General features: G+C 40.5%; 1 protein-coding gene across 10 annotated transcripts in view; it reads left to right on the top strand.

Moving 5' to 3' along the window:
* The window catches only part of NRG3 (neuregulin 3), a 1064106-nt gene that overhangs the window by 1005891 nt on the left and 43759 nt on the right, over positions 1-14456 (top strand). For all 10 annotated transcript variants that reach the window (XM_060285922.1, XM_060285923.1, XM_060285921.1 and 7 more), the window contains exons 5-6: positions 8638-8740; positions 13274-13400. In XM_060285922.1, the coding sequence (XP_060141905.1) occupies positions 8638-8740; positions 13274-13400 (230 nt within the window). The remainder of the gene's footprint in view (positions 1-8637; positions 8741-13273; positions 13401-14456) is intronic.

Below are 14456 nucleotides of genomic sequence, written 5' to 3'. Positions count from 1 at the left end.
TACCACATCCTCTTTATCCATTCATCTGTTGAGGGACATTTTACTAATATTTTTAATAGAGATTCCATGTTGACGTGATACTGTTTTCAATATGCTGGGTAAATAAAATTTATAACTAGAGTTAATTTTTCCTTTTTTGTTTTTGTTTGTTTGTGTTTTGATTCTTTGACTGTGTCTTGGCTGCCTTAAATAGATTTGAACAGATACAAATCTAGAGTTACAGTGCTGGAAATTCAGATCTCCGGCTCTGGGGTGGGGCCCAGTTGCAGGTGTGTTTGAAAAACTTTGCAGTAATTTCAGAGCTATAGCCAGGATAGAGAACCACTGCCTAGAGTGCAGAGGCCTCTGCTTTGCTGTCTGGTACCCAACCTGACTCAGGACAGCCCCTGATGGGATACTTAACAACATGGGCCTGCGAAGTGCAAATAGCTACAGGGCTATCACCCTAAGTAGCTGTGCAAATAGCTGACTTTGCAGATGATGCTTATAGATCATGCCAGGTCACCCCTAATATTTAAGGCAATAGGAGTTAAGATTCCTTTAACTTACATCTCACCTGGTTGAGGGAAGTGGAGATCCATTAAACCAGACTGGGAAGGGTTGGGTGTTACTTTGGGACTGAGTGTTCTGTGAAGCAAGATTTAAATGGATTTAGTGGATTCGATTTCTCACTCTATCGAAACAAGTCAAACAGTAAAAGACCTATAAACCACTAGGTCAGATTCTCCCCATTGTCAAGAAAATAGCATGTTATCATTCCAAGTCACATGTCTTGCTCTTAGAATGTAACTTTGCCAATAAACAGTGAATCCTAAGTGATAAAAACTGGGATTAAGAGTATGGATTGGGGGACAATTATTACAGGTTCAGAAAAAATAGAGTTTTCACACCCTTTAACCCTGAAGCCAGAAGTCAAAGACTGATTTTATGATAACATTGTAAACTCACCAATAGATTTATTTTGATTGAATTTGCTTTTTACTTATAATTTATTTGTGGGAGAAATAACACTTGGAAAGCCAGTGCATGTTAAGCATACCAATGGGAAGACCCAGGGCTTTTCATTTTTTTTCCTAATGTGTTTTATAGCATTCACTTATCTATAGTCGCCCAGAGCTATACTGTTTGGGAAAGGAGGGAGAGAGATAAGGGATTATTATGGGAAGGTTTATATTTGGTGGGGACTGTGCGGGAAGAAAAGGAAATTACAGGTTGAGAATAAATGTGTTTATGAATTTAAACTGTTATTTCCCCTTAAATATCAAATTTTATGTATAATGTACATCTCAAAGCACTTTGTATGGAAATAAGATAAAATATAATTTTAAAAGTTAACATTTTATTAGGAAGTAATTATTTTACTTTTTCACAGTATTTTAAATGATGCCCTTCCACAGTGGATGGTGAAGGGCAACAGAATGAATCCCCAGCGTAAAAGGACCCCTTTCCAAGAAGATGTTGCCTCTTTTTGTTACCTCACCAGGCAGAGGGCCCAACCAGTAGAATGTCATTAGACATCCAACCCAGAAGCTTTTGAGTTGAATGAAAGCCTACTGAATACCCTCCCTTGTACAGAGCAAGCACAAGCCAGGTGCAAGGGTCCAGTCATGAAGATGCTCTTGCCTTCGAGGGCTCTCAGACTGGGCTGTGGGAAAACAGATATGTGCATCTTTGACACAAGACAATGCAGTTATGGAAAGATGCAAAAGGAATGCAAACGGGCCCTTGAGAAGAGTTTTCCGATTGGATAGTACTTACATTGTATAGTATTTATTCTGATAGTATTTATGGATCATTGGCTGTATTAGTTTGTTAGGACTGCCCATAACAAAGTACCACAAATTGGTAGTTAAACAACAGAAATGTATTGTGTCATAGTTCTGGAAGCTAGAAGTATAAGATCAGGGTGTTGGCAGGGTTCGTTCCTTCTGAGGACTGTGAGGGAGAATCTGTTCCTGCCTCTCTCCTGGCTTCTGGTGGTTTCCTGGAAATCTTTAGCCTTCCTTGACATGTGGATGCATCACCCCAAAGTCTGCTTCCATCTTCACATGGTGTCCTCCCTGTATGTGTTTCTCTGTGTCCAAATTTCTGTTTTTGACGAGGACACAGTAATATTGGATTAGGATCCATCCTAATGACCTCAACTTGATCATCTGCAAAACGCTATATCCAAAGAAGTTCACATTTACAGTTATTGGGGTTAGAACTTCAAAATCTTTGTGCAGCGGGGGACACAAATCAACCCACAATGGTGGGAGTTCTGCAAGTAGGGAAGAGGAAGGGGCTTCCAGGTAGAAATAACACCACGCTAAAGATATGGGGCATTTCAGTACCTCCTGGTCATCTCAGCTCCTCTGCACTCAGATGGTTGGGCTGGACCCCTATCCCCTCTGTCATGCAGCATTCTCGGAGATCCTTGCCGTGAGGCTAGGCCATCGCTTGTTCAGTCTTCCTGATATTCTCATCACATACTCTCTCACTACCCCTCCCTGCCCGTGTGTGTTTAATCTCATTGATCTCAAGGTGAGGACCCATTTCATTTGCCTTCAGAATCTCTTTCACCTTAATGAAGCACTTTTTTTTCTTTAATAGTGCAGTCATCAGGCCATTTAGCGCTTGTTCATTTTTGTCTTCAAGTTCAAGAAAAGACTCAACTTCAAGAAAAGTGCAAATCCCAGTTTCTAACATTCTAAATATTCTCTTTCCTTTCATTCTCTTTCCTGATCACAGTTCATTTGCATTCCTTGTAAGCTCCTAATATTTTAATCTATCTCCAACATTTGTTGGTTTTTAAGAACAAAATTGGGAGGAGGCTGTCTTGTTCTAAGAATAATTAAAACTGAAATAAATCCACTTAAACTTAATCCAGTTAAAATTATGACAAAAATTCATAGGTTTACAATCAGGGAGAGTCTGATCTACCCAGATTTTAAGAATTGACTTGATGAATAGAAATAAATGCTAGAATTAGGCAGGGAGGAAACCTAGGATGAAGACTGATTTCATAAATGGTGGGATCATTAGTGAACTTGTCTTATAATGACTTTTGCTTCTCTGTGTAGACTTTTATCTGCAGGGCTTCCGATAATGAATACTTGGCTAAGAAGGAGCCCTGGTGATATTGCTAGGTTGACTTTCATAATGAACTATCAGAGTAATCATGCTTGCACTGACACCTACTGGTGGCATCACAAAGGGTCTTATTTGCATATGTTGACGATGAGGTGGTCTAGGCAGAGAAGTTTTGCTCCTGTATATGACTTATAGACTTACAGCTATGTGTGTGTGTGTGTGTGTGTGTGTCTCCGTGTTTAAGCTTCACATTACTTGGATGCCAACACATTGCAGGAAATCATGCTTGAGTTTTCTCTCTTACAGACTTAATTAAAACTGATGGTACAAAGGAAAGATTCCCAAGAGGCAGTGGGATCTCAGGGCTCCATCCTTGGAGGGGATGTGGAGCTTCCTTTTAGAACATTTCCCATCCCTTCACATATATAGTGATGTGGTCACCCACACTTCTATCCTTCACATAGAGCTAACCAGAGGGAAATGGTATATAAAAGCTGCAGCTATGGTTTTCTGTGGGCATAATTTTTTTTTTTTTAATGTAGTAGAGTTTAACAAGTATTCACAGAGACTTTTAGCAGTCTAAGGAGAGCTACAGCTTCCAAAAGCATTTTCCTCAGGCAGCTTTACCTACTAGGACCTAAACTGTAAGCTGTCTGGTTTAGCAAACAGTGCTGTACCCACAGGTTTTCCAAGGATTCTGGGTCTCTGGGGATCATGAGAATGTAAAAGACAGAGCCCCTCCTCAAGGAGGATCGCTTGAATTTCATCTGCTAAAACATCTGGATAGGAAATTCAAAACTACTAGGAGAAAAATTCAGTTAACAAGAGGCAAAGTGCAAGGAATGATCAGTAAATAAAACAACAGTAAAATAAATTCCTTCAGTATAGAGCACAGGCAGAGAGGCCCTGAGGCAGCAAGTCACGGACTGCCTGTGGGTAAGGTGAGTTTTGCATTAGGGAAGTAGAGTATTTTAAAGGCCAGTTGTTTTGTTTTGTTTTTTTTTGCTTCAACACTGGCTTCAGGAGAAAAAGGGAAAAGGAAGGAAACTGCATTTTGTGTATCCATTACATGCCACTAGATGGACACTTTATTTGTGCTCTCCTATTGAATCTGTAAACAAATATGTGAAGTGTGAAGTATTTTCCCCATTATCGATAAAGACAACGGTTGAAAGAAGATAAGAACAGTTGTAGCTGGTGTTTAAACCGAGGGGTAACATTGGCCAACCACACTGCTCCCTGAGTGAGGTGGGTTCAGGGGGAGAGTGGGGTTAGCAAAGGGCAGCACTTGTGTTTTTCAGAGTCTTGGGCCAGGCTGCCTGCCAAAAGGATTTTTTCCACTGGTCCAATGTCAGTTTCCGAAAATTCACCATAATGTTATTACCTTCTCTTTTTCCACCTTTATAATATGAAATATGATCATATAAAAAGAGAGGAGCGAGCCCTGTGCAGCACAGAAGAGAAAAAGGAACAGAGTTGGGAGACAATGCAAACACACTTTTCCAATTCCTGTCGAGCCAAAGATTGGTTTTGCCCTCTGGGTTTTTAAAAAATGGAATGCAAAAATATTGATGTTCCATAGAATAATAACAAGTTACCATATATTAGACAGAACCAAATTAAACGGCCAATGTCCAGCCATTTATTGCCTCCATGGCAATTTTATATTGGTTCAGACTAATACTTAATGATTACTCCAAGTTAGGCACTGCAATCCTCTGTATATTCTAACTCACTCAATCCTCACAACTTCTGTACAGTGAAGTTCATAGTTGCCTCATTACAAGTAAGGCATTCTCTGCTTTCAGGAGTTAGGCTGGAATTCTAGATCCTAAATCCGGGCTAAGTGGTAGAAGACAGGGTAGGTTTGGAGAAAGTGCGTTTGCCTTGCAGTACGTGGGATGTACATGACAGAGGACCCAGGGAACCGCGGGGGCTGCCTTCATGATTCCGTTAACTTGCTCATGCAGGTTCTCCAGCAACCTCTACGTCACTAAATTAAAGGACTTTGTTTTATTTGGCCTCTTAGAAGCATTCAGTAGCCTATTTTTCTAGGAAAAAAAAAACAAACCCTGTATCTTTTCTTCCATGGCACTATCAGGTTTTATTATTGTTGTTTCTTTTATTTTCCTTATTTATTTATTTTTTCTTGCCTGATTGGCTGCTCCTTTTTTTTTTTTTTTAATCCCCTCTGCAGGATCCTTGTCTACCCTTCCATGAAATTTTGGAGTCTCTCAAAGGTCTATCTTAGAATAGAATGCCTAAGATTCTCTTATTACTCTATATTTTCTCCTGGGGCTGTCTTATCAACACACTTGGTTTCAGTATATGCATAACCCCAAATATTTTCATCCGGAATCCTGTCTCCTCCTCTTAACCCAGATCTATACATGTAAATGTCTACTTTACACTGCCACTTGGCTATCTTATAGGCTTTTAAAACTCACCAACTCCAAAGCTGAATTTGTTATCTTTCCTTTCAATTCTGATCCCCCTCCAATAAGCTCCAACTTAGTTAAGAGCATCATCGTCTAGTCCCTTAAGTATTTTCAGCCTAACTGCTGGGCTTCCCTAGTGGCTCAGTGGTTAAAAATCTGCCTGCCAATGCAGGGGACACAGGTTCGAGCCCTGGTCGGGGAAGATCCCACATGACGCGGAACAACTAAACCCGTGTGCTACAACTACTGAGCCTGCACTCTAGAGCCCGCGAGCCACAATTACTGAAGCCTGTGCACCTAGAGCCCGTGCTCCGTAACAAGAGAAGCCACCACAATGAGAAACCTGCGCACCACAACAAAGAGTAGTCCCCACTCACAGCAACTAAAGAAAGCCTGCGTGCAGCAATGAAGACCCAACGCAGCCAAAAATTTATTTTAAAAAACCTAACTGCTTTTCACTTCTGTTTACTGCCCACCATGGTTGTTACTATTATCATAGAAACATCCATCATGTCTACGCTGATATAATGGCCTTCTAACAGGACTCAGCATTTACTTTATCCCTTCTAATCTTTTCTGTAAATGGCAGGAAAAATAAATGTAAATATTATCACATCACACTCCTCTTCTTTCAAATTTTCAGTACCTTCCTGCTATTGTAAAGACATGTTCATTGTATACCATGTTCCTGTTGTTTCCGTGTTGCTCCACTAAGTTGGGAGAGTATAGAAAATAACTTGTGCAAAGGCCCTGGGGTAGGGTAAATAACTTCCAGATTCCTGAACATGCCATTTTATCACCTACCACAGGACCTTTGCACAAGCTGTCTTCTCCTCCTGGACCACTTTGCCCATCCCCATTCTTCTTGCCTAGTTGGATCCTATTTTATACTTAAAATCTCTGGTCTCTGTGAATAGGTCAATTTTTCATATTACATTATTTTGTAGGATTATATACCTCCTTGTTATAACATTTATTACAGTCAGCATTTCATATCATTGCCTTTATTTAGGCAGAAAATTGAAATTTATAAAGGTAAAGTAGTATACCTTTGGTTACTCATATTAAAGGTGGCTAAAATTAAAGTCAGATCCAAAATTGCCAGACCCCCAACCCCTTGCTTCCTGCTCCTCATTGTGCTGGTTCTTGTGTAGCACTCTGAATCAAAGGCATTGAGAGCACCATCATGGTAACTACACCTGGGTCTATAAATCCACTCGCAGTATTTGGAGTTTTAATTTCACTCTTGATTTTGAACTCAGAAATGATTTTATACATTTCCCCAGGCTATATTTGACTAGCTTTAAAAACTAACAAAGGGCTTCCCTGGTGGCACAGTGGCTGAGAGTCCGCCTGCCGATGCAGGGGACGCAGGTTCGTGCCCCGGTCCGGGAAGATCCCACATGCCACGGAGCGGCTGGGCCCGTGAGCCATGGCCGCTGAGCCTGCGCGTCCGGAGCCTGTGCTCCGCAACGGGAGAGGCCACAACACTGAGAGGCCCGCGTACCACAAAAAACAAACAAACAAACAAAAAAAACACCCAGTAGATGTTATGCGGAGATCATTGTTTAGTGGATAGAGTCTTATTTCTTTTGTTTTAATAGATATTGTTATCCACCATTTTCGTAGTTCTTTTTATTGGCAGAAGCAGGGTGGAGTAGATTATTATATGTAAATCATGCTTATTCCATTAGAGTCATCAACTCACAGCAATTAAATGAAATGGAATTCTTTATAAATTGGTACATCTACTTACTTGTTTCCAAATTCATTTGGAAGATTTAATGAGCTTACAAATGCGGATGGAAAGGATGACATTCTTTAAGATGGCAAGATGCCCAAACAAGGTCTCAGTGACAGGTTTTTTTATCTCTTTAATTTGAACCTTTCAAAATTTAAAATGTCAACCAAGGCTTGCCAGGGCCACACGGTTGCCCCTCTTCATTTAATCAGAAATGTGGATAATGTGGTATTTCTCTTAGGTTTACTTTCTGGTTTTGATACTCCAGGCTGAATAAAGACATTGAAAATGTAAATAAAACCTAAGAGGGGAGAGAAGAGAGGATAGTTCTTCTAATACATTGTTTCCCAATACACTGCTGCAGGAAAAAACTTTAAAATGTACTGTCGTATCTGAAGAGAGGATATAGTGCATGATCTCAGGAAAGAAGGAAAGGAGAGAGAGAGGGAAGGAGGGACGGAGGGAGGAAGAATGAAAAGAAGGGAAGGGAAGGAAAAAGGGAGGGGGAGAGAGGGAGGGAGAAAGAAAGGAAGGGAGGGAGGGAGGAAGGAAGGAAGGGAAAGAGAGACATAGGAAGGAAGGAAGAAAAGAAGGGGAAAGACTATAGTCTCTGTGCTGTATAAAGAGAGAGATGAAGACAACGGGAGGATAATTAACAGAAAGAAAGTTCTGAGATCTATGGATAAAAAGGTCTTGGTGAGATGGAAGAACGGTTTCAGTAGATATATTTCAGAAAACGAGCTAGAAGGGTAAATGTCAATGTCTGAAAAGTGAAATGCTTGTGTTTGAATTCTTGTCACTTTTTGCAATATAAGATGCTCTAAGATATGACTTTGGTAGTAGGGGTTGAGGTTACTGTGCCAGATCACTGGTACTGAGGAATGAGTAAATATTCACATGTATATTGAAGTTCTCTTTCATTAATGATGTCAATCATAGTAATGGGTGGATGAATGGGAGACGGACGGCCAGGGACCAAATCAGAAAATGCAGTGGCATCAGTATCACATAAATTGGAAGTCATCACCGGCACAGGAAAGTTCTGATAGCAGATTATTTGGGGCCCCACCATAATTTTTAAAATGTATGTTCCCAGTATGTTCTCAAGTCATGAAATGTCTTTTGATAATAAGATTCATAATTGTGATATCTGTGTATGAGTTCTGATTTAGCCATGCACATACAAAAAAATAAATAAAAGCGGCTGTGCTATAGACCATTGCAAAGAAACTGAATCATAATAACGTCCTCGTGTTTTCCTATTCATGACAGGAACAAAAAAACTTTGCTTTGAAAGGCTCCTACCAGTTCAGAAGTACGAGGATGGAGATTGTCTCTGCTGTGCCGTGCTAACATCCGCTTTAATTCTCTTTTTCAAATTCACAGAGAGTGAAGAAGTTTATCAGAGGCAGGTGCTGTCAATTTCATGTATCATCTTTGGAATTGTCATCGTGGGCATGTTCTGTGCAGCATTCTACTTCAAAAGCAAGTAAGACCATTTCTCTCAGTGTTAAAAGGTTACTTCTCAGAGGAAGTACTTTGTCTTTCTTTAAAGTGCTGAGCTCAGTACTCAGTCTGAGCTCCAGGCAGAGGGATTTTGTGCAAATTGTGTCCATCAGACTTCCATAAGTAACTCTCAATCTTTTGTAGCCTCTGGTGAATGTGTACAGTGTGTGCATGCATGTATTTGTGTGTGTTTTATCTCTGATGCACGTAGCGATCATTCCTCTCTGTAATCATGAACACTCTGTGTTCTTTGCACTTTCGATTGCCTGCCGGAATTAAAGGCTCAACATTTGCCTGTCACTAAGGGGTTAAGTCTTCTGAAAAGAGAGATCACTGCTATAGACATAAACTTTATCAACTAGCATCTAGCCTTTCATGGAAAAAAAACCCAAACAATTTCCTTTTATAGTGTTTTTACCTGCTACCCATCAAGGTTTTAGCCAAATATGAAGTATGAATACTGTAAAGTCTACTTTGCTTCACCAGTTAGTATGCACGTCTAGAATATGCCCTACACTTACCTTGCCAAGAAACCAAACCTTCTGCCAAAAGCACTGCTTTTTTGGGGCTAATAAGGTAGAATTAAAAATATACATAAATATGTATATAAGTATGTATGTGTGTATACATATATATTTACTCCACATAACTTTGGTAGAGGTATTTTATTTATGTAAATGACATAATCTACACTTAAAATAAGAAATGCAGATAAAAATATTCAATTCCTTGGTTTCTTGGAACGTATGCAGGCCTTGAGAAGTTGGCACAGATTCTGTTCCTACAGCTTGTCGGAAATCCAAGCCAACATGTAATTGCTTTTCATTGGACCTGTATTCTTCTACCCATTTGCTCTTCTAAAAATGGACCAATTTCCAAATACAGTCTGTGATACCTGTCTTCATGTCGTATATGTTGATCTTTAAAAAGAACAGCGATTAATGATTTTAAAAAATAATGGAAACTCGGGTATGAATCCAGAATTAGTGACTATTATTTTTTAATACACTATTTCAGAATAGGTTTAGATTTGCAGAATTACCGTGAAAATAGTACAGATAGATCCAATGTACTAGAATGTACACTGCCCAGAGAGAGTCAGGACTTACCCAAAGGCTTGTATTCTCTTGCTTATGTATGTTTTCCTTCCCATAATCCTTCGAATGCTGCCACTCTGGTCCTTTCTCCATTCTCTTGTCACCCGTGGTATGGCATGACCTCACCCGATGGAATATTACAGCACATTGTTAGCTGATGAAAGTTTGAACGTAGGTTACATGAAGAGGTAGAAGTGAGCAGCACCTTCTTGAATTTAGGGGATTTTCTGACTGAGTTAATTGAACCCCAACAAGGGGATTGAAGGGCACACTGAAAGAAATTCTTTTCTCCTCACTCCCAATAAGCCCATATATTCCTATAAGTAGTTAATCGAACTATTAATTGAGCCTTTCATATCTGACTGATACGGCTCACATAGCAACTATAAATTCTTCTAGGTTTTCTTTTTACTTTTAACTTATATGGGCTAAGAAGTGTAAGGCTGGGAGTCCTTAGTAGACTTTGGAAATGCAAGACTTGATTCAACTCTAACAATGGAATCAGAATAGGAGAAGAGATGTTCCAGGAGCAGAATGATTTGTTCCAGGGACAAATAATTATCACAACCGGGAAAGCACAGGAGCAAAAAGGAGAACCGGTGCTACCAGTAGAAAGCAGATGTGCTCATAACTTGCCCTGACTATAGGTTATCACCCTCTGAAGTAAGAGATTTTAGATCACCAAGTAAGGCTCTTAAGGACAGGCAGTGGATGTTCTGATATGATGCTATGATTCTCTTCAGCTGTGGAGGTCTAAGTCCCCCAGCTGCTAGTACACAGCTGTAAGAGTTACCTGACCCGAGATAGCCAGCATCCAGGGACAGGTCAATGTGAAGCTTTGAAGGCCTAGACCTTTGCCCCAACTTGGGGTGCAAGGCCATGCCAGTTTCCGAGCTCCCCATGGGATTTGTGGAGGTCTTCACTGAGACTGTATCACATTCCAACTTCTCCCTCTGCCCAGTCCTGCTTCCTTCCCTTCATTTCCACACACGTTGATCCAAAGAGCCCTCCCTAATAAAAATCCTGCACGCTATCTCCATCTCAGTGTCTGCTTCCCCAGGAAGGCAACCTGTAACATTACAAAAAATGTCTCCCGATGGACTGGTGATGCCTGATATTCCACCACTTTACACCTCATTTCTTTCTGATGAATTGAGCCAGAGCAACTTGAAACTCACTGAACTATAGAATCACACCGACATTGTTAGGCTAGTAGGTTCCAGGGTGAAATGCCCGTATCTTGTCTTCCCCAGAGCAACTGCTCTCATGAGAGAGCTAATGGTATTGCAGGCAGACGCTTCTCACTTCCTTTGTTCCCATTTGCTGAGGGGAGAAGGAAAGAGCAAAACTGTGTGTGCTTGGGAGATCAGAGGGATGTTGGGGAAGGAGGCAGTTTCAGAAAAGAAACCCCATTGATTCTGGAATATTAGTGAGTCAGTACGGGAGCAAGAAGAGGGTAAAGGAAAGCAAATTATAAAAAGGATTCAGGAAATGCAGTCAGAAATTTTTATGAGGACAATTCCTTTAGAATTTTACATTTCCCAGACGCCGAATTATGGAATTACTGAAAAGATCGTTAGTATTTTTACTATTTAATTCTTAGGAAATTAATTGGGTCCTGACTCTGTGCCAAGCCCCCTTTTACTACTTCATGATGATTCACTCAGTAGAACTTCCTCATCTCCAGTTTGCTTCATCAGTGAATCCCTGATAGGATTTTGTGGCTAACATGTGCTTCTTAAAATGCTGATATGATAGATTTGTTTCTAACAATAGGCTACAGATTAGCTGTTAGGAAGTAGATAGATAATTACAAGTGCATTAAAGCAACAGAGGTAGAAGCCCCCCAAATGATTGAAAAGATACAATAAATATTTAAACAGAGCTACATCACACCAGCACTGTAAATTCAAAGGATGTAATGGTGCTCCAGGCCTCCAAATCCTGTAGCAAATACTGTGACTTGCTTGTGAGAGAGGCAATTAACAAGATCTCTTCTTTTATCTTGGAGCCAGCGTTCTAATTCCTCTGCAGCATCTGCCCATACAACTAAGCACGTGTTCTCACATTTAGTTTCCACAATATTTATGGAAGAGAGCTTTTCCAAACTCCATTGGCAGGTGAGGAAACTGAGGCTCAGAGAAGTTTTGGAAATCAATCATTTTGATTTGGGGAATCAAAGCAAAGCTGGTGGGTGGCAGAGCCAGAATTCAAATCTCAGTCACTGCGATACTCGAGCCCGTGGTGTATAGAGTGCTGTCTCTACCTGGAAAGGCTCACTGCAAGAGATGGTGCACAGTGTCCACCAAAGGCTCTGTCCTAGGCACGGACCTTGGAGAAGAGGCCAAAAAGTCTAGGGGGGATGATTCTGCAAAGTTTGTTTCCCTGTTTGTTTGTTCATTTTCTAGGTTCTGAGTCTTCTGCTGTTAGATAATTGCTGTAGAGCTCTTGGGAGAGAGCAGCTAATAAGCCAGTAATTTGTCACATCCTTCTGATATAGCCACTGAATGGTCAGAACAACAGTCACTCCACATCTGCAGAAATATTTTACTTGGAGTCCCAAACCTGAGAATGATCTCAGCCTTCCCATCAAGAAGCTGCATAACTATAGCAAGTGGTTTGACAGTCGTGAGCGGTGGCTCGAAGTGCAAAGTACACAGCCAGACTCGCTGGGTTCAAATCCAGCTCTACCACTTACTAGCTGTGTGACTTTGGGCAAATTATTTAACTTCTCTGTGCCTCGGTTTTCTCATCTGTTAAATGAGTATAGGATTAATGCCTCATCACACACGAGTTATCGTGAAGAATAAGTAAGTTGAGACATGTAAAACACTTAAAATGATGCTTGGCACACAGTAGGTGCTCTTTAAGAGTTAACAATTTTTATTATTTACAAAAGTTCTAATAAAAATCTACATTCAGGGCTGATGGTAAAAGTAAATGAACTGTTTCTAAACTGTAAAAAAGAAAATAGACCCGTTATGGTATATGTGAAAGCTATACAGTCAAGCCACACTTATATGAATTGGACAGATATAAACGTAACTTTGCAAGTATGTTATATGTGGTTGCTAGGTCCAAGCTTCAAAGTTTTCCGCTTGTCACTTCTTCAGAGCATTCCTAATTCTTTTCAGTTTAGCACTCAGGGATAGGGACCTCTTGCATCCAATAGGGACTGGACAAGGAATTACATTTCTGTCTGCCTTTGGAGTGCCACTGGGTGTGAATCCTGGACGATAACAGATAATGCCAGTATTTCTTGGTGGGGTTGAAGATGAAGGGAGGATTCTCTTTGTTAAGTGAGTTTATCTAGCTTTAGCAAATGACAAATATAGATGTTGGGAATGAATGAACCTCAAAAAATATGAATAGAATAAATGTATGTAACTATTTACACATGGATTTATTTAAACCTGCAGGAAACAAGCTAAGCAAATTCAAGAGCAACTCAAAGAGCCACATAACGGTAAAAACTACAGTCTCAAAGCATCCAGCACAATGGCAAAGTCAGAGAACTTGGTGAAGAATCATGTCCAGCTGCAAAATGTAAGTTACACGTCTATACATCTCTTCCCACAGTCCATCTCAGTGCTTCCCGTCCAGAGGGGCTGGGGAGCCTGTGATCAGACTTGCATATTTTTTTCAGTACTCTGTAGATTTTTCCTTAAATCATGTTGCATTTTCGTGTGCGCACACAAGTACTGGATAAAAGAAAGAAAAATTAACTCTCAGCTCTTGATTACAATCTGTAATATAATTAATCTCTGGAAGCAAAAAGAGCTTCAGTTGTTTGTTCCATAATCTCTTACTGAATCCTTACTTATCAGCAATGGAGCTGGGCACTAGGGGTACAATGTTCCCTACTGTAGGAAACTGATAGAGTAAAAAATACAGACACCCAGAGGAGGCTTGTAGGATGAGATGGTTGATATTACAGCAGAGATTGGAGAAGAGACCAAAGGGAGGTGGTGGGGGCAGAAGTGGAGGCAGCCACAAATCCAGGCTTGAACAGGATTTTGAAGAATATTTAAGGTTCATCAGAGAGTCAAAGAGCAGAGAACACAAGACTAGAACAAAGAGAAAGAATAAACCCATGGAATCCTAAGAATACATGCTATGTTGAGGCAACTCTGAGTTAAGGGGTGTGAGAGAAATCAAAGGTCAGAAACATGGGAGGGAAGAGTTGTGGTCCCAGAGTTGGGACTTCCTAAGACCAGGCCTTAAACAGATACCAGAACTTGAAGTTAAATAAATGCAAGCTCTTTGAATCCTACATTCTTTCTAAAGTGGTTTTAAACATTTCTGAGATATATTGCAAAACACTAAATTAAAGACAAGCAAGTGTTCCCAAACAGGTCCTGCTGCTTGCAGGACCAATACTCCAGAGACAAGTATAACTCCCAAGATTTTGCTCCGTGAAAGTTTTTAAGAGACAATCGAATCATTGGCCCGGGGGGTGGGGCAGGGAATCAGTGTCTTCATAATCTTCCACTGTGTGCAGGCTTTCTTCTGATTGGTTTGCGGTGAGGTAACAGGGTGGTAGTCCAGGAATCTGGTGTTCAGCCTGAAGTTGCCATCCTCTACCTAAGTAGGGACCTTAGT

Source organism: Globicephala melas, chromosome 16, assembly GCF_963455315.2.
Source record: "Globicephala melas chromosome 16, mGloMel1.2, whole genome shotgun sequence".
In the NCBI taxonomy this organism is placed as follows: Eukaryota; Metazoa; Chordata; class Mammalia; order Artiodactyla; family Delphinidae; genus Globicephala; species Globicephala melas.
The sequence above is the reverse complement of the archived record's forward strand: the minus strand, read 5'-3'. Positions and strand labels throughout refer to the sequence as shown.